This window comes from Gekko japonicus, unplaced genomic scaffold, assembly GCF_001447785.1.
Source record: "Gekko japonicus isolate JY-2015 unplaced genomic scaffold, Gekko_japonicus_V1.1 scaffold205, whole genome shotgun sequence".
NCBI lineage: Eukaryota > Metazoa > Chordata > Lepidosauria > Squamata > Gekkonidae > Gekko > Gekko japonicus.
In genome coordinates, this window is record NW_015175976.1 from 1,517,370 (window position 1) to 1,538,935 (window position 21,566).

Below are 21,566 nucleotides of genomic sequence, written 5' to 3' on the forward strand. Positions count from 1 at the left end.
AACTCACTCCACTGCCGAGCCCCATGAGGGGCCCAGCGGTGGATCTGCAAGGCCGGCAGGAGTGCAAGGAAGCCCCGCGAAGGCCCTCCCTGGCCCCAGGCAGGCAGGGGTGGGGAGAGGCAGGGAGGAAGCAACTTACCCTCCCTCTTCTCCTGCCTCCTCCTGGCTGAATGAGGGCCAGAAGCGGGGTGGCCGGAAGCAGGGGACGGGGCTTCATCATGTGCCCCCCCCGTACCTCACCCGGGGAAACTGCGATCCCCCCCGAAATGACCTCTGACTCCTGGGGAGGCAAAAGGTTGTGTGGAAAGTTTTACAAACTTTGATTATTTAAGAATGCCGATGCAAAGGTTTGCACTTGTGTGGAAATGGTCCTAGACTCCCTGCTTAGGACTGTACTGTTAATTGAGCTATACATAGCAAAGCTATTTGCATCCTGTTGTTTCCACAAGAATCTCACAGTGACATACATGTTGTCCCACACACAGAGACATACACAATTCTGTCCTCACAAAACTCTGTGTGATAGGATGTGCTAACCAGACTCAGGTCATGTAGAGAGCTTCATTGGATTAGTACTTTTACTATGTTACATTCCTTAGTGTTTAAAATGCAAGGAATGATCGCAATCAAATGAAGCAGTTCCCAGAAGCACATTGACTAGGGTTGCCAGACCCATCCCCTCGGCCTCTGGCAGGGGTTGGGGGTGGGGGTAAGGTTGCAAGTTCCATGTTGGAAAATCCCTGGAGATTTGGGGGAGGAACCTGGGGTGGACAGGAACCTCACGGGGTTAGAATGCCATCGTGTCCACCCTCCAAAGCATCCATGCTCTCCAGACTGGAGATAAGCTGTAATTCTGAGGGAACCCCAGGTCACACCTGGGGGTTGGCATCCCTAACATTGGCATTTACTGTGTGTTGCTAGACTAGGGTTGCCAAGTGAATTTTACTCACCGGCGGGGGAGCCTCTGGGAGCCGTCCCTTGTCGTGCACGCACGCCGCCAGCACGTCACCAGAAGTGACGCGCTACGTCTATTATGTTGAGGGCGTGGCCCCGATCGTCGGAGGGAAAACCATAGAGTTTTCCCTCCGACAATCGGGGCCATGCCCCCAACGTGATTGACGTGGTTGCATCACCTCTGGTGACGCAGCCACGCTGCGCTTCGGGGGGGCAGAGTTCCCCCCGGGGCCCGATTCCGCAGTGGCGGAAATCGGGCCTCCAAAGCGGGGGTTTACCCGCCACCCGCCCCCACTTGGCAGCCCTATGCTAGACACATGATTGTCAGGGGAAGGGATTCAGGGGGGAAAAAACAAGTTCCCCCCTCCCCGAGGACTTAAAATCATTTTTTCCAGTGGGGAAAACTGGGAAATTTGAGGGAAAACTTGGGAGGGAGGGATACCTCCTATAAAATATTTTCTCTTTCGGATTCTGTGAAGTGCTTCTTAAAACAAAGTTTTTTCTCACTTGAAATATATCGCATGAAAAATGAGGGAATGAGTGAAATGTTTAAACCATGGTTTTACTCTAAATGTGTGGCATAAAATTTCATACATGACCATTCACAGCAGATAATAAATTCCTTTGTTTAGTGATATACAACATGTTTTCAACAGTATGTTAGTTGTTTACGCGTGAACAACTTTGACAACAGCTAATATGAGAAGACAAGATTCACTGGTAAAGACAATAATGCTAGGAAAAGTTAAAAGCAGCAAGAAAAGAAAAAGACCCAACATGAGATGGATTGACTCAGTAAAGGAAGCTAGAGACATCAGTTTGCAAGAGCAAACTGTGATAGGACGTTTTCGAGGTCATTAATTCATAGGTTGCCAACGGTTGGAAGCGACTTAACATCAGTTAACACACACACACACACACACACACAGAGTATGTTGTAATGAGTTTAATGATAATATTTAATTTAAAGGTTCAGCGTTTTCAGTGCTGGTAGCCTGATTAGGGATGCCAGCCTCTAGGTGGGACCTGGGGATCCCCTAGAATTACAGTTCATCTCTAGAGTACAGAGATCAGTTCCCCAAGAGAAAATGGATGCTTTGGAGGGTGGACTCTATGGCATTGTACCCCACTGAGGTCCCTGTCCTCCCGAGGCTCCTCCCCCAACTCTCCAGGAGTTCCCCAACCTGGAGCTGGTACCCTCCACCCCTTGCCAGTGGTCAAGGGGGACCTGGCTACTCTAAACCTGATATATTGTGTATGTATGAGAGTGTTTTGTTTATTAATTTATTTTCTACCTTCAATTCTTATTTCTTCCTTCTTCTGAGATGGCAAAAATTAAGACACATGCTAAGGTATTATAGGGTGCAGCAGTCCACAACTGTCTCGCAAGAACTGGGCATATTTGCAGTTTTTCTTATAGAAAACTAAGGCAATTGTATTTTTAAATCCCCTAAATATCACAAATGCTACAATTTTATATGCTAAGTTATTAAATGACACACGTTTTATGCTGTTAATCACTTTAAAAGTTTGATAGGAAAATAAACATTGTACATATTTCGTTTCCCCCCAAAATTTCTGTGATTTTTATTTCTCTTTAAAAATGAGGGAACATTTTCCCCCATAACTTCAACATTCCTGGAAGTTTTGCATCACTAAATGCAGGGTCCAACTCTCTCTGATTCCACGAGCAGAAGTATTTCAGAGAATTATACTGAGCCATACAAGTGGGTCAAGGCCAAAACCTTTCTGCAACCAAAGTCTGAAAAAAGTAAAATGATCAAAGACCTAGCTTTATTAAAAACAACAACAACAGAATCAAAGTGAGCCAGGGTTTTTTTGCAAAAATAATTAAGCTTTTTTGAATCAGCCATCAGTTTCCCTTATTCTCTAAACTTGACCTTCTATTTCCTTTCTTAAGTTTGATGTTTTCAACTCCATCTGACTATTAAAGCCCTATTTTTCTTTATAGCTCCCTGGCAGCATTCTTTATATCTTCTAGGTAGGACTTTTTTCCCAATTCACTTTTCTGTGGTGAAATCAAAAAGGCTTGTATTTAAAGTGAAAAATGAAAACATCCCATTGCAAAACATTCACTCTTCCCCCCACCCTGTCATTACGCTCTCCTCCAGAATAAATGTGTCCATTCTTCTGTCATTTTTCTCCCACTTTCTAATTCATATTATCATCAATTTATTTCTTGACACAGTCATTTCTGGCTCATACTTGTTCTCTAATCCTTTTATAGAAACCCACAGAAGTACTGATTCTAATCCTAATTGACTGGTTCCAAACCCTTTCACCTCATATGAAATCATGTCAATACTGACAATCTCATGACCCCTGTCCTCAGGAACAACAACTATATAGATACACACACAAGCCCAGGTATATCCAAAAGGGAGTCCTGTCAGGCTCACTTAGATTCCACAATATACACAAATCACATCACTTCAGAAGAGGCAACAGGGCATCAAACAAGATCTACCCTGATCAACGTCAAGTCGAAAGTAATGAGTGGAAATGGTAAAGAAGTTGTTACAAAAAAACAGCATGAAATTGAATCATTTTTCTTCATTAGACTTCCCCAAACGTACAGAGATTCCCAAAATGTACGGTTGTGTCCTAGATTCCCCAGTCACAAGAAAACCCTCAAACTACCAACTGAAGGTACATGAAGTCCTAATTATTATTTCTACAATTCCAGGAATATGCCTGGCTGCTGTCAAATACTGAATTTCAAGTTAGCACTTGGGTTGGATCCAGACTGAAGTTTCTGCTGATTCCCCTTCCCCGCTGCAAATCCCTCCCCCTCCATGTCATTCTTCAGGGTGCTCTCCGTATCAGGGGCAGCATTTTGTGGCATCTGTGGGCTGCAGTGGGAGGGGGGAGCAGGAAAATTCCATTCTGTTGATGGAAAATTTAGACTGGATCTAACCCCACACCTAGAATTGCCAGCTCTGAGTTGGGAAATATCTGGAGATTTGGGGGGGTGGAGCCTGGGGAGAGCAAGGTTTGGGAAGGAACTTCAGCAGGCTATAATGCCATAGAGTATGCCCTCCAAAAGCAGCCATTTTCTCCAGTGGATATCATCTGGAGATCAATTGTATTAAGCAGGAAATCTCCAGGTGCCACTTGGAGGTTGGTAACCCTACGAAAGGAGTTATCATCCAGATGACACAAAAGAGCTGGAAGCTAAACACAGGAAGCAACAGAAGAGGAAACTGCGGTATAATTTCAGTAAAAAATAGAGGGAATAATTTTAAGGCTAACTTCAACATGTCTCAGTTTGAAACAGACAGAAATCATTGCTTCAATCAAACTGAAGAGCGAACTATTTTTTTAGCTACAGCAACAACAAAACTGTCTTATTGGAATCCAAAAATGTATGAGCTTGTGAGTCATGACACATGGCAGATGCCAGTCAGGTCATTTACAAAGCCACAGGAAGGCGCTCATATACCACAGTGATGTGTTGCAATCACCCCCTTCATAGCACAAAAGTACCATAATGCTAAGGTTACTGACACGGGTAAACATGGTTTATGTTGTCTACAGATGTTTCTTATAAACGATGTGCTTACCAGATGAAATTCCAAATTATAAAGTATGCAAATGCATCTCCAAAAGTCTAGGTGGAATAGCTATAAGTTTGGTCTGTCCTCGCTGTCACTGTAGGCCTCCAACATAGAGTGCAGGGGTAAACAATGCTATTGGCATCTACCATGCATCAAGGCATCTCTGAGCTATGAAATAAATACTCCTGGGGGGAAAAAACGAATGTGTGCACAATAGCAGAGACCAACTATTTCAAAGTGGATAAAGGTCCTTGCCCTAAAAAGATTTCTTTGTTGTCGGGAAAAATCTTTTAAATTAAATGTTTCACATGAAAAATAAAAATGGTTTAATGTAATTATTTGTTTTTCAATGTTTTGAAAAAGTGGTTGGTATGATTTTTGTTGACCCTTTTTTAATTTATTCAGTGGCGATTGTCTCTTGCTCGTTTTACAACCTCATTTCCTCTTATAGTGGAAAAAAAAGCTGTAGAAATCAAAATTATCTACTCAAAAGTCTGAACAGTAGTCTTTTGGGGATTGAGGCCAAGGTTACCTCCTTTTTTGTATGATTATAGTGTTGGATTAAGATCCAGAAAACTCAGATTTGAACCCCACTCTATCATGGAAATGTACAAGGTGACCTTGGGCCATTCACTCTCAGCCTAATCTACCCCGTAGGGTTGTTGTTGTAGAAGAAGAGCTGGTTTTTATATCCTGCTTTTCTCTACTTTAAGGAGCCTAAAAGGGGCTTACCATTGCCTTCCCTTCCTCTCTCCAAATAGGCACCTTCAGAGGTAGGTGGGGCTGAGAGAGTTCTGAGAGACCTGTGACTGGCCCAAGGCTTCATGTGGAAGAATGGGGAAACAAACCCGGTTTCCCAGATTAGAGTCCACCGCTCACACCCACTACATCACTACACCCCATTTATCAACCCTCTGAAAAGGTTTGGTTCAGAGATGATGACATCCCAGGCAATCCACCATACCTCATAGCTCAGTAAGAATCTAAATCCCTGAATTGTCCAAGTATTGATCCACTGCACTGCTACATGAAAATATTGTCATTAGCTTGAAATTCTACTACTGAGAAGTAGCAACTTTTTAACTACTCACAAAACACCCACTTCCCTGTACTGTTTTCCCAAAGAGGTGTGGTCTGTATGGGAATAAAATAGCTATGGGGGTTGATTCAATTACCGGAGTCCACCCTGCCCAACCGGAACCCCATAAGGAGAAAGATGGGCACAATGTTCACACACAGGCTATAGCCATGGAAGCAACTCTCCTATGGGTACAGCTGTGTGCGTAAAGGAGGAAACGAAGGACTAGAACTGAGTGGGAAAGGAGTGAGTAGGAGTAATTATTTCCACATTGCTTAGATATGAAACCTATACTGCAGTCCTCTGCATAGTACTGCACTAGTACTGTCCCCCATTATAATGGGCATTATATAGACAAACCCATCTGGCAAATGTGGGTGCACTCCTAAGGGTTGATTCACACCAGCATGATCGTTGCTTGACTAATGCATCAGGTGGTAACTGGGTTATGTGAATGAGGTTTTCAAGATGCATGTGTCCCTTGAAGTGTAATACTCGTCAATGGAATCACTTCACACGTTCAAGGTTGGTCTATGTATGCAAGAGAATGTGGTGGGAATTAGATAGCAGCACCTTGGGGTGCCTAAATGTGCTACTCTACTTCAGACTGCAGCAAGCCCTTAGCTAGGAATTTGGGGGGCGCACGCCGGGGAGCACTAATTTAATTAATAGAGCCTTGAAAAAAATTCCTTAGGGGCCTTCAGAGATGTCAGGCGGACTTGCTGCCCCCAAAGAAGTGTGCATCCTATTGTAACCATGGTTGTACATTCATAGATGTTCTCTGCTGTGTTCTGTTCTCTCTGTTCTCTCTGTTCTCTGCTGTGAATGCACAAGCCAGGCATATCCCCACGCATCCCCTTTCTCTCTCAAATGGAATGGAATCGAACCAGAATTCTGGTTTGTTTGTTTTTTTAAATCTCGACAAACTTCCCAAAGTATCTGCAATGAAGAACCAAGAATAAAAGGATTGTTCATCAGTGTACCCCTCTGTACCCCAGCAGGAGGAGAGTCACTCAGTCATCCGAGATCACTGGCGTTCAGATTCATTCCACAGCTTGACCTTGCAAACCTACATGCGTATTTGGAATGAACAAGTAAGGAGACCCGCGATACTCATGGGGGGGGGAGAAGAGCTCCGTCTCCTCCATCCCCCCCGCTCGATCTCCCTGAGGCGGCGGCGTGGCCAGTCTTCCCCCCCCCATAAGGGGACCTGCGATACTCGTGGGGGGGAGAAGAGCTCCGTCTCCTCCATCCCCCCCTCGATCTCCCCGAGGCGGCGGCGGTGGCGAGGCCAGTCCCCCCCGCCCGGCTCCGAGGCAGCGGCGGCGAGGCCCCCGCTCGATCTCCCCGAGGCGGTGGTGGCGGCGAGGCCAGTCCTCCCCCCCGCCCCGCCCGGCTCCGCGGCGGCGAGGCCGGCTACAGAGCATTCCCTGCGCATGTGCAGGGGACGCTCTGTCACTTTTGGGAGGATTTAAGTATCCCCCGATTTTTTAAAAAACGTTTTAGATTTTTGTGCACACCTGGGGACCGCCCCACATGTGCACAAAACTCTCCCTCCCCCCCAAGTGCCCCCTCTGTGCTGATTTAGATATCCGCACAGAGGGGGCTACTTCGGTATTAGATATATAGATACCTACAGGAAATACCCAACATGTCATTGCCTACTCTAGAGTAATTGGCTGAGAGATCTGCAGCAACCTCTTTCAGGGAAGTTCAGCACACATTCCCTCCCCCACCCCCAAGTTTATAAGCAATGCCTTTATATTAAGATAAATAAGGCTTGACTGGTTTGCGGATTTTAAGCACTCGTCTAGGCAGAGGCGGCTGTCGGTAGCCTTTGGCGTTTAGACATTTCCTTCCTCTCTTCTTACTAGAAGTGTACCCGGAAGAGGGAACCCAAAGCGAGGCTCACGGGGAAGGTGCACGGGGAAAGCGATGGAATTTGACAGGAGGAGAGGGAAAGGAAGGCCAGAGATCTTGGATATGGGAAGAGGGAGTGAAGTGACATTGGCCACTGGGAAGGGAAGCAGGACTGAGGCAAGAAGCCTTCTGACCAGCAGCCAGGCTGGGGCTGAAGCCGGCTGTGCACTCGCTCAGCTCTCCCTTCTCCCCGCCCCCCGCCATGTGCTTTCTCCACACGCCTGCAGTGAAGGGCTCAGAACAGCAGCAGCCAGCAGGCATAGGCTTCGTGGAGATGGGAGGTTTTGACATCCACCGGGATGGGCACATCTGAGGGGACATAGCCCCTACCACCCCTGGCTAGCTATGGCCAGAGACTGCAGGTAAAAACTTTCCTTCAACTACAGTGTATTGACTTATATTGTCAAATAAAATATTGCCTGCAAATCGATAAAACAGCACTGCAGGGAGTAGATAGAAAACAACCATTTGCCCTGATGGGCTAACTTTTAACTTGCATGGATATGTTAAATTTTAAATTTGCATTTTAAATGTTTAGAATGCACCCCCTGCCTATAGTTTGAAGTGGTACAGCCCACTCTGCCACCTTGGTTGTGAGTGTGTGTAGTGAAGTCCATCATTCATTTTGTTGTCCAGTTAAGTGATAAGAAATGAAGCAACGTTCATGCATGTGTGAAACTAGCCAGAAACTAGTCTTTCGTGTGTTTCACATCTGTACGGATTGATCTGATACGGCCATCTGCTCTATTTGGGGCTATGAATTTTGTATAATTGAAAGGCAGTAATTTATAGCAGTTAGACTAGGATGGGGAAGGTTCATGTTCAAGTCCGCACCTCCCATGGAAGTTAATTGGGTGACCTGGGGCCAGTTGCTCTCTCTCAGCCCAACCTATCTTGCAGGATTGTTGTGAGGATAAAATGGAGGCTAAGAAAATCATGTACACCACTCTGAGAATCCGTGGAGGAAGGTTGGGATAAACACGCACCAGATTAAATAATAATATATGCAGTTGCAGCTGACATAGAACGGATCATCTGTCAAAACAAAGTGGAAATAGAAAATCATTCCTGATTTTGGCTGGGAGGAACCAGAGAATGAAACTCATAGCAAATGGCCATTTTGTACCACAAAAAACAGTGTGATAAAGAACACTAGAACCATCAATTGCTCCCAAAGGATTAGTTTAAGGGCAAGAAATGTGATGGGTAAAAAGCTTAGGGGGCTCAATTACTTAGGGACTCAATTACTTAAAACAAAGGAACTGATTCTTTTTTTAAAAAAAATGACAAAAATTCAGAATCATTTCTCTGCTAGAGGTCGCTCATAACAACCTTTCCATCCATAAATCTGAAAGTCTCTAAGGCACAATATCTCTGTGCTAGAGAGGTGACAATTAATTGGTATTTTACTTACCTCTTCCACATAGATTATGCAGGAGAATTCTAATCACCATGTGCTACACACATGTAAGGTCAGGTTGGGCCAGATTTTGACAGTGGCATAAAATGGATGCTGCTTATCCTCCTTTTTAAAATGGGAGGGGGGTTACTACCCTGGGATCTGCTGCATTAGGAGCCTGCAAAGATACTTCCAGAACCAATGGGATTCTGCCTTACTATAAAAGTGGATATTACTGGAACATGATGCCCAACACATAGCAAAACATGGAGATAACAAATAATTCTCAGAGGGCTGGGAAATGCTTCCCGTATTGTGTTATGCTGACATGATGCCAAGCAAGGCTTAGATTTTTTAAAAACAAAATCTAAATGAAACAGGCTGGGGACCAAGGAAGGGAGTATCTAGAACAACAGCTCTTGGTTCAGATGTGTAAGTGCTAAACTGGCTTCTTTAATAGCATCATGAAAGCGAACGAATGTGGTAAGAATCTTTACAGGATATGACATGGAGAAATATGACACCATGGGTGCGTTCAGACGGGGCATTTCCGCAGGCATAAACTGTAAGTGTATGTTATTGTATGTGGTTGTCCACAATTTTATGTGGGGAAAACAGTCCGGCCGATCAAAGTGCGCATCTTAGAGCATATTTCACGCATAAGACACAATATCCTAGAGGCTGCTCTAACTGAGCACTTTGTCTCTAACAATCATAAATGTGATGAGTTTTGCTACACAGTTTTGTTTGTAGACAACAAAAGGAGGGACGCTCACAAGATACTTTTGCAGGAAGAGGCTAAGTGGATACTTTGCTTAAATTCTCTCTCTCCTCATGGACTAAACTCGGAGTTAGACTTAAGTTGTTTCTTATAAGACATCTATTTCCTCTGTGTGTATACAAGTTATTCTTACAGGTAGTAGCCAGGTTGGATATTTCATTTTTACTCACTCTCTCCTCTTGGATCAATGTTTGAGTTAGATTTCAGTGTAGGTTGTAGGCTGAATGCATGCAAGCAGCAAGCCCTTGCTTCCACTTAGGGTTGCCATCCTCCAGGTGGTAGCTGGAGATCTCCTGCTATTACAACTATCTCCAAGTGACAGAGATCAGTTCACCTGGAGAAAACTGTCATTTGGGAAGGTGGACTCTATGGCATTATACCCCATTGAAGTCCCTCACCTCCCCAAATCCCATATCCAAGATCTCCAGGTATTTCCCAACCTGGAGCTAGCAACTCTACTTACACTTGAGATCTCACAAAGCAAGAATGAAGAATGAAGGCCTATCCCTGTGTTCCCAATGATAGCATGTACAGTCCTAATTCTGCAAATCCTTGCGGTATTGAGAGCCAGTTTGGTGTAGTGGTTACGTGCGCGGACTCTAATCTGGGAGAACCAGGTTTGATTCCCCACTCCTCCACTTGCACCTGACTGGATGACCTTGGGCAAGCCGTATTCTGGCACAGCTGTTCTTGAAAAAGAGCAGTTTCTGTCAGAGCTCTCTCAGCCCCACCCACCTCACAGGGTGTCTGTTGTGGGGAGGGGAAGGGGTTTGTAAGCTGCTCTGAGACTCCTTTGGGTAGTGAAGGGCGGGGTATAAATCCAATCTCTTCTTCTTCTTTGGGAGAAAAAAGGGGTTTTGCCACATACATTGAGTTCCCCCTGGGAATGCAGAAAGTTCCCACTGGTTTGTGGGTGACCCCATTTTGTTGCAGAAGCGACTGACATGTGGCTACCCATTTTGGCATTAGAGAGAACACGTGGGAGACCTGCAAAGATTTATGGGGGAGAGGAAATCACATTCCCCTGCCCCGCGAGCCCGTGCTTCTTCCCCTTCCAGTTCTGCTTTCCCTCCCTCCTCTGGCTCCTGTCCTCCTTTACCACCACTACCCAACATTGGCTCCACCTCCTTCCCCCCTCACCTTCTCCTCCTCATCATCATCCTCTTTGTTGTGGTGGCCACTGCCACACTATCAGGCACCGTTTTAGGTTTCTAAGGCAACCTACTATGCTGCCTGAACTCTAGGGAGTCTTTTTGCAATGTCTTAGCATGGGGGGAGGTTTGGGGGGTTAAAAGTAAAGGTTCCCTTGCTCGAAAGCCAATTGAGTCCGACTCTAGGGTTGCAGTGCTCATCTCCGTTTCAAAGCTGAAGAGCCAGCGCTGTCCGAAGACGTTTCCGTGGTCATGTGGCCGGCATGACGAAACACCAAGGCGCACGGAACACTGTTCCCTTCCCACTGAAGCGGTACCTATTTATCTACTTGCAATTTCTTGCTTTCGAACTGCTAGGTTGGCAGGAGCTGGAGCTAGAGACGGAAGCTCACTCTGTCTTGTGGCAACTCGGGTCTCGAACTGCTGAACTACAGACCTTCCACAGCCTGCAGTTCAGCGTCAACCACTTGAGCCACCGCAGCGCCACTTGGGGGGTTACCACTGTTAAGTCCGATGCTTAACAAAATAGTCAGAGAGTGATTTCAGCAAAAAAGCTTTGAACTTCGGGCTATTGGCCATAGCTGCAATTGCTGCCACCGGCTCTAGTGGTGCCTGCTGCTGCTTTGCCACGGCGAGCTGCGGCTCGCAGTTGTCCGTCGTGGGGTTGGGACCAGCGGGGCTGCCTACCCGCACTAGAATCCCATCCTCGTCGCCAATTGTTAAGTCCGATGCTTAACAAAATAGTCAGAGAGTGATTTCAGCAAAATTCAGGTTTATTTTAGCTCGATGATCACTTCTCTAACACGGTACAACTTTTAATAGCCCGAACAGCTTTTTTATTGCAGCTGCTTGGTATTTAAACATTTTGGGCTAATGTAGCCACGCCTACTATACAGTTATTAACCTATTAGGTTAAGCGAATAAGGACCAATCAAAATTGTTTTTGCTTATATACATTTAAACCTAATTGGTCGCATTAGTTTTAGACTTCAATCCCTGTTCAAGACAAAGCTTAACATTGCTTCCTTATAAAATGTTTTACATTACATTTTAACGTATTTATAGCAGCTTTTAAATACATTACAACCATCATGTTAGTTTATCTTTTATAAAGTACATTTTTTTTCCTGAAAACATGGGGGGGGGCTTGCAGTACCCTCAAATATAGTCATGACTGGCCCTAATGCTTATTTTTTATCCATACAGGAGCTAGTCCTGTCCTACCTCAGTGTTCCTTTTTTTTCTTTTTCTTGGTTTTACTACATTGACTACATCAACATTAGGTTAGATGATCTGGCATTTACGTTGACATCTATTTCTCTAGTTGCACAGCTGGTTATATGGATGTGTATTTCCTAATGTTAAATAGTGGGTTTAACACGGTAGAGGCGAAGGCAGAGTGATTTCAGCAAGCAGCAGTCTATTGCATCTCAACAGGAATACTTTACATGGGGCAACTGCTCCCAGCCCCCATGCAACTGGAGAGTTCAAATGGCCTCCAGGCTCCAGATTGGCTGGCTGTCGGGGCCAATCCGCAGGCAGGTTCCAGGATCCTGCCTGCCTTTGTTCTGGAGCTTCAAGCTCCAACTAGGTGGCTTGCCCAGACAAGCCCAGGCAAGCCCCGACATGCCTCCCCACCCTCCATCTAGGTGGCCTGCCAGACAGGTCCAGGCTTGCCGCCTTATGTACAGACATAACACCTACCTTACCCATCTTTCCTGCAGTCCCATGGTTGCCCTCCAGCCTTTCGGATTATGAAACTCCAGGTATGGGGGGGGGGCTTACCTAGCAATCCAGGATTGGGAAATCTCCAAGAATCATTGTATGTTGAATACTGCGGGTGGCTGTATGGACTTCCGGAAAACTCACTCCCTGAATTAAAGATAAAAGAAAGACACAGCATAATTTAGATAAACAGAATTTTTTTAAAAGATTACATTCTAGCAGATGCCTTGATATGTTTGCAAAGAAAAAAAGCAATGTACAGTTTTAAAAGCAAACTGTGGTTTTATCGAATTGAATTGAATTGAATTTATTACAGCGCATAGCCAGCAATATAAAACCATACCTACAAATATTTATCATATAAATAGACTACAATGTCTAAAATATCCTGATTGTAAAACTATTTTTGTAAAATTATACAAGCATTTTAAAGTCTAAAACCAGAAATACGGTGTAAAAAAGGACAGAATTTTAGTCTTAAAAAAATAAAGTAATAAGAATAAAAAGATCAATTAGATTAAAAACAAACAGTCCTAACCCAAGTGGCTGCCTGAACACTGATGAGCTTTTACAACCAAACAACAAAATTTCGCTATCTGGTGTAGCGCTATATGATCAGAATTTATAAGCAATTTCTTTATCTTATCCTGATCCGAGGAGCCAACCAAGAGAGGACCAATAAGTTTTGTGCGAGCTTCGTTATATAATGGACATCTTAGGAACACATGTTCCTGGGATTCTATCTCCCCAGACGCACACATGCACAGCCTCTCATTTCGGGGTTTTATCTATCCGTCCTAATTTGGCTTTCTTCGAGTTGCAACAAGAACTAGAGAAAGGAAGCCATTTTAAAGATCTGATGCTTATGTTCCAATGATAACACTGTGGACCATTTTGACTGAGTTAGGCAGTGGATTTTTCTGTACAGTACACTTTCTAAACTGCATCTCAACTAACCTATGTATTGAAAATTGCTTTGATGCATTTTACAAGAAGGCAACAAACAAATTAGTATTTAGATTATTTTTAGTTTGATTTCATAGCATTTTGAGGAAGATAGGCCCTGGTGCGGGGTGGTGGTGGCCCCCAAGTTCAGGCAACCCAGGGTGGTGCCCCCCAAAGCCTGCAACGCACAAGGACTTTTCCTTTTGGCCTTAATGGCCAACACTCACACCCTGTATCTGAGGAATAGATTTATGGCTCAAAATACTTCGGTCTTTTTAAAAAAGCAGTGATTTTCTATCTCTAAGAACACAAGAGAAGCCAGTTTTGGATCAGGCCAATGGCCCATCCAGTCCAACACTCTGTGTCACATAGTGGCCAAAAATACCAGGTGCCATCAGGAGGTCCAGCAGTGGGGCCAGGACACTAGAAACCCTCCCACTGTTGGCCCCCCCCCAGCACCAAGAATACAGAGCATCACTTGCCCCAGACTGAGAGTTCCTATCTATACCTTGTGGCTAATAGCCACTGATGGACCTCTGCTCTTGTTTCTGGCACTGGACTGGTGCTGCAGCTCTGGATTGTTAGAGTAACTTATCAGAAAACATTAAGCTCTTATTGCTTACATTTTATGCTGAGCCTTCACTGGGCGTTGCCCCAAATGGCTTACAATCTTAAATTGACAACAAGAAGGGAAGGAGATTTCAGCCCTGTAGCTAGACCTTTTTTCATTGGGGGGGGGGGAGGGGGCATGGGGCTAATTAAATTAAATTAATTAATTGAAAACACTATGGGGTTGTAGGAAATCTTCCACAAAATAAATACAAGGCAAGAGAGGGGATGGGGGGGTGAGGGGCACCCACCTGCGGCTCGCTGGAGCAGCCATACTGGATGAGCAGTGTGAAAGTGGTAGCTGAAGCTCAGCATCGGTCTGCAGCTCATGGAGGGAGGGAAAGGAGACGCTGTGGCCGAAGGTGCAGGGAGAAAAGGGGCGGGTCAGCAACCTATCCAGGGGAGGGGCAGTCCGGGCCACAGCCAGCCTCTGCCCAGAGCCACAATGCCTGCTGGCCTCAGCCAGAGGGATGCTTGCAGGCCAGGCCAGGAAAGGGTTGATCCCCAAAGGCCACTTGTCTGTAGTGGTCAGGCGCTACAAACTTGAGGCCCATACAGGCACCCTCAAGAGAGAGATCAGCGAAAGGCGCAAGAAGATTCCAGCTCGGATGCGCGTCCCAGGGAGGATGGGCCTCATTCACATCCCAGCCCTGTCTGCTCAGCCTGCCGCCTCTCCCTCAGCCAGATTTGGGGGCACTGCAAATTCGGAAGGGGGCGTATCCCCATGGCATCTTCTCCACACAGTCCCACCACATCTACATGATCACTTTCACACAGTAAATGGGCACAGCTGTTTCCTCAACCATGATGGCCAGAAAAAATATTTCAGCAACCAGTTCTCTCTCTTTCATTTTTATCCTGCCCTTCCTCTAAGGAGCTCAGGGTGGCAGGCATGATTTTCCTTTTCTCCATTTCACCCTCACAAAAAAATTATTATGAGGTAGGTTGAACTGAAAAGGAAGTGAATGGGCCAATGAGCCACCCAGTGAAATTCTCGACTGAGGAGAAATTTAAACCTGCTTGTCTTCAGTCTGGCTCTTTGATAGGGTGCCTGGTCTGCACTCACAGAAATAACACATAGAAAGTACAACAAATCTAAAAGTTCACAAAGATGCATTGTTATACTGATATCACAATATAGGGTGGTGGATGTGGTCAATGGAGAGAGGGGAAGGGAAAGGAGTTTGTAAGCCGCTCTGAGACACCTTTGGGTAGTGAAGGGCAGGGTATAAATCCAATCTCTTCTTCTTCGTCTTCTTCCACTTCAAAATGTTTTAATAATGCAATCCTAAAGAGATTTTCCTGGGAGAAAGCCCCATTGAGCTGAATTCTGACTAGACTTGATTGAGATTGTACTGTGAATCACTACAGTCCCGACAGATTGTTTATATATCTCTCATGAATGAATAATTAAAATAATTAAAATATATAGATCTGATATATGATCCTGGGCATGGGTATATGGTGGTGTTTCCCAGCAACCTTCAATTTCTTATAGCATTAAAATGGATAGCAAGCTCATCCACATCCACTGCCTCCCCCCCCACACATCCTTTTCTTGTTTTGTTTTTGTTTCATTCGTTGTGCATTCATTCATTTTCCCATTGGTGTATCCCATTTCAGTGGGATACATGTGCAGTTAGAATACAGTTTCCTTGTTTTTCCATTTAATTGGGATGAAACCTTCAGGTACTGCTGCCCTCAGTCCAGGGATCATCTCTGTCAAATTTCAGGCAAACGGGAGAAGAGACACCAATTTTATAGGCCATTAAACTCTCCCTTGCACAACAGACAGAGGCAGACATATGGCAACCCAGAAAGGTAGGCAGCATTACAGAGGATGCCAAGGGAGGCATTTGGCCCTGGCTAGTTAGATGGGAGACCTCCAAGGAATACCAGGGTTGTGATGCAGACGCAAGCAATGGCAAAGCACCTCTGCATGTCTCTTGCCTTGAAAACCCTACAGGGTTGCGATAAGTCAGCTGTGACTTGATGGCACGTTCTACCACCAAGAGTGGCAGTCCTCAAACAAAGAATTTCAAAAGGAAATTACAGCATGAGGCTGCTGAATTTGAGTTAATTCTTAAATTCAGAACAATAGAGCCTGCCCAGGACTTAATAGAGACCTTTGGCTAAGAAGCTTAGTCTATCAAGGACAGGTCCCATAGGAGATATGGTCCAAGGAAATAAGGGCTAGTCCCTATATTAAAGGTAGCAACTCTAGAGGAGTATCTTAAAAACCAAGAAAATACACATATTAAGAAAACTTATATACAACAACAGTTAAGCTGCTTATGAGGAAGTCACTAGACGAAACCAAGTGTAAGCCGGCTGCTTCGTCAAGCTCCAGTAGCTTTCAGCTCATTAAGCCTTCTACTTTTTTGACTGCCAACAGTAACTGTTTAGGAATTCCACTGTTATTTTGGGGCTGTTGGCAGCCACTGATATTCTATTGTATTCTTATTGTTGTAAATATTTGGGGAAATTTTGTATACTTTATAGTAACTATCTAGTATAAAGCAATTGTATCTAGCATACTACTCATGGTTCAGAGTGTATTATTGGTTCTATATTGGCCCCAGTTTTGTCTTGTTTCCTTGGCTGTGTGATTACTGGGAGGTCTGTTTTGTTTGGACAGGACTTAATAGGGACATGGGATTTTTATCTGCTAATTTTCTGCCCCCAAGCATTTCCCCTCTGCTCTAATCAAGCTGATAACAATATACATTGTACCACTGCATCCTTGCAGGGCTCTTTTTGTAGCAGGAACTCCTTTGCATATTAGGCGACATACCCCTAATGTAGCCAATCCTCCAAGAGCTTACAGTAGCCCCTGTAAGAAGAGCTCTGTAAGCTCTTGGTTGATTGGCTACATAAGGGGTGTGTCGCCTAATATGCAAAAGAGTTCTTGCTACAAAAAGAGCCCTGAAATTACAACACCCCTCCCACATTCTGACTAAGATAAAAGGACTCATATCTCCACTTCTAATCTACTTGTGTCTGATGAAGGGAACTTTGAATCTCAAAAGCTTATGCCCCGAAAATCTTATTGGTCTCTAAGGTGCTACTGGACTCAAATCTAACTGTTCTACTATAGACTAACACAGCTACCCTCTGAAACTATGATTCAGACAGTAAGTATCAGTGATTGGTGTAAAATGGGCACTGGAGGGCCAGCACTTAGGGTTGCCGGACCCCCCCCCCCAGTAGAGGCAGGGATCCCCCACTGACAGGCCCCACTTCCCTGCCACCAATCAATTGGCCAGCGGGGGGGACTTACCCTGAAAAAGAGGAAGATCCGCCTGATGTGCACATGACCCGGAAGTGACATCACCATATCTAGAACGTTGGGGCAATGCTCTGGTATTTGGGCAAAAGCTCTATAGTAGAAGCCAAATTTGCCATAGAGTTTTTGCCCGAATAGAAGAGTGTCACCCTGACATCTCAGATGTGATGACATCACTTCCGGGTCACATGAGCAGTGACATAGACACGTCACTGTGTGTTGAATGGGCCTCCCTGCTGCTCCTGGTCAGTTCCCCCTGCCCCACTGGTTGCCAGGAGGGACCTGGCAACCCTACCAGCACTTGGTAGAAATCACTGTAGCTTGCTCACTGTAGTGGATGACACACAGAGAGACAAACTGGCTATTAATACATACCCACTCAGTCTTTAGACTACCGTTTCTTTGTTTTTCCATCTAGTGTAAAAATAATTCAGTGTTTCTGTGCACTCCAAATTATCACAGTAACAGAAAAGCCAGTGAGAAAGGGGGCCAAAGCCAACGTGTCATCAAAGTAACATCATTTTGATCTACTACAGTTTTTTAAACGCTAACATATCACATCTGAAGCTCCTCCATGATTTAAAATGCCCTTCCAAAGCAGCAATTGTTTCTGTATTGGGAAATTCTGGGGAACTTACAGCTTTGGAGGGACATTTTAAATCGTGGTCTTCAGGCATGGGAAGGAAACACCTTATTTAGTGACTCTCCTTGGATCTTCATAACAGCCACAATTAGTTTTTGGGGGGATAGATCAAGATGGGTAGCCATGTTAGTCTGTCTGTAGCAGTAGAAAAGAGTAGTCCAGTAGCACCTTAAAGACTAAAAAAAAAATTGTGGCAGGGTATGAACTTTCATGAGTCACTGCTCACTTCTTCAGAAGTGAGAAGTTCTAAAGAAGTGAGCAGTGAATCTTGAAAGCTCATACCCTGCCACAAATACTGCTAGTCTTTAAGGTGCTATTGGACTCTTAGTTTTTTTGGAGGGGGGTAATGCAGAAATGTTTCCTTGGCAAATAGAAGGGGAAGTCGTGGAAGCAGTGACAGACTTCATGTTCCTGGGATCCCAGATCACCGCAGATTGTGACAGCAGCCATGAAACTAAAAGACGCCTGCTCCTTGGGAGGAAAGCGATGGCGAACCTGAGTAGCATGATAAAAAGTAGAGACATCACCCTGCCAACAAAAGTCCGCATGGTCAAAGCAATGGTATTCCCAGTAGTCATGTATGGCTGCGAGAGTTGGACTATAAGGAAGGCCGAGCGCCGAAGAATAGATTCTTTTGAACTATGGTCCTGGAGAAGACTCTTGAGAGTCCCTTGGACTGCAAGAAGATCAAATCAGTCAATCCTAAAAGAAATCAACCCTGACTGTTCCCTGGAAGGCCAGATAATGAAACTGAAGCTCAAATACTTTGCCACCAAATGAGAAGGGAGCACTCACTGGAGAAGACCCTGATGCTGGGAAAGATTGAAGGTCAAAGAAGACGGGGACGGCAAAGGATAAGATGGTTAGACAGTGTCACAGATGCAATGAACATGAAGTTGAGCAAACTTCAGAGGATGGCGGAAGACCGGAAGGCCTGGCGTGATCTGGTCCATGGGGTCGCGAAGAGTCGGACTCAACTGTGCGAGTGAACAACAACAACAACAAATGCAGAAGGTCCTAACTATTGTTCTTTTGTGTAACCTCTGTTTTGCTAGAGCTAGCACCAAAGAGAATAAAGGAAAACCTCACATTAGCAACACTCTAATATACTACCTAATAGAAAATCAATCAAGCTATCTCATACACAGGTAAGTTCTTTTGTTATATAGCAGCAGTATTAACAGCAATGCAACATAATTGAAAAATGACCACCCTCACAAACAGCAACAGAAATCACTAAGGCATAGCTCATGTTTTCATGGAATTAAAAAAAAAAGCCTTATCCAAGTTACTGCTAATTGGTGGATACACTGCAGAAAGAAAGAGCTATCAGCAGAAGGAGAGCTGTTTGATCATTGGAAAACTTCAATGTCCGTTTTTTATCTCCTGATATTTCTTGACTGTTTTGTCTTCCAGCTAACCTCCTCTAACCTCCTTGAACTCTAAACCAGTTAGCCAGATACCAGAATAATGAAGAGAAACTAACAGTAATTAATATTGACTTTTTTTAAAAAAAATCTGTTTTCATAATAATAATGATAATGATGACTGGGGCCTTTGCATTTATTTTTCTTTAATTTATTAGCAAATTCAGGTTCTTAAATGCAGCACATACACAGAGACCCTGTCATAAAATACAAAAATAGTTATGCTAGAATTCAGAAATTCAGGGGTATTAGGATAGGAACGGAAAGAGTTTAGTAAAATATATCCTAGTCGAACATGAAATTAAGCAAACTCTGGGGGACGATGGAAGACAGGAGGGCCTGGTGTGACGTGGTCCATGAGGTCGTGAAGAGTCGATCTCCACTGTGAGACTGAACAACAACATCCTAATGTAAAAGTTCCAGCAGAGAAATTTCTCAGGAGATCACATTGAGGAAGGTTGCTGAGAGACCCAACCACAGGATTGTCTGTTGAGATCAGTACCAAGGCAATCCCTCCATGGACACTGACCTCACGAGCGGCCAACTGTAGACTTCTTTCTTCATCAAGAACCCAGCATATAAATTATGCTCTTTTCCCCAGAAAGATGCAGCACTATGCAGACACACAGACACACATTTCAAAGTCTGACTCATACAGGAGAGCTGGTATTGCCTAAAATGTTTACTACAAAAGTAACAGTACATGTAACTGGCCAGACACTTTTAGATGGATCCATGGAATTTCCATCTTCATAAGAAGGTGTCATAAAAGGTGTTCTTAACACCTACTCCAGGAAGCATTCTCACCTAGTGAAGTGAAAAGGCAAAACTGACGTACCATTAGAGAACAGAATACCTATGATACTTTAGACATCTGCAGGCCTAACATGTCAACTGTTCCTATACATGCAGTTTTAACCTTGGCAGACGAAGCCACAAAATTTACCATGCTCCATCTTCAAACCCAGTCATGATATCTCTCAACAATGGCAAATGCAATTTTAAAAATAAGTTCTTCTCTAATGAATGTGTCATATGGTGACTCAATATTGGCTTAGATCCACCAGTAAAATGTACTAGAAATTCTCCAGGATTTTCATTGATAAAGTGAGACTTTCTCATATTCCACCTCCCAGTGCAGTCCAAAATGTTCCTAAAATACTTCTCCTGGGGGACAGAGGACCACCAGGAACATAGTCAGAGGAGTGTTGGAGGTTTGCAGTAAGAGGGAGGGACTGATGAAAATTCCTTATTCAAAATTACTCGGTGGATCCATGCCATTGCGTTCACAAGGCTAAACCATCTCAGTTTCTATTCGGAAAGTCATAGGAACATAACGTAAACCCTGTTTACGCCAAGCCCATCTTCTCTATATCTGTTTCCCACACATTTGTCATAGGATTGCACAGCCCAGCAACCAGCAGGAGTCCAAGGGAGCAACTGTGTGATGTCACTTCTGGGGAAACCCGGGGTGACATCATGTCTGTCTAGGAACACCTTGAGAGGACTGACATCACTTCCAGGTTTTCCCAGAAGTGACATCATGTCGTTGGCCCAACAGCAATCTTTTTTTTTTTAAATTATAACGCTACCATCAGAGAGGTGGCAGGAAGAGTGGGTTGCCAGCGGAAAGTGTCTTGCTATAGAGGGAGACCTGGAAACACTGATTTGTAAGAAGGCCTATAAATAGGACATAGAGGGCTGTCCCCCCAGCATCTAGTATTCAAAGGTAGATCGCCTCTGAAAAGAGAGTTTTCATTCATCGTCTAATCTCCTTTTAATGATGTCTACATTAGTGGTCATCATATACTATGGCAGTTCTCCCTTTCTTCACTCTATGCATAACACACAGGAAAAGACACAAGAAAGCAGCCCTAAAACAACATAGATTGTTGTGATATTCACATAGTGACACTTCCAGCCAAGTGAACGTCCTGCATGAAAGCTGAACTAGTACAGCCCCATGAGAAAACCAAACCACGGCAGGAAGAAGAGATTGCTCTGCTTCATGTGTTTAGGCTGGTGGCAGCTTTTCCTCTGAGCATGTACATTATATTGGAATTGCGTTTG

General features: G+C 44.4%; 1 protein-coding gene across 1 annotated transcript in view; it reads right to left on the reverse strand.

The window, feature by feature from the left end:
• Positions 1-21,566, reverse strand: part of LOC107122994 (paired box protein Pax-5) — a 299,963-nt gene that overhangs the window by 6,275 nt on the left and 272,122 nt on the right. Inside the window, exon 9 of the mRNA XM_015426146.1 lies at positions 12,647-12,733. Coding sequence (XP_015281632.1) covers positions 12,647-12,733 — 87 coding nt within the window. The remainder of the gene's footprint in view (positions 1-12,646; positions 12,734-21,566) is intronic.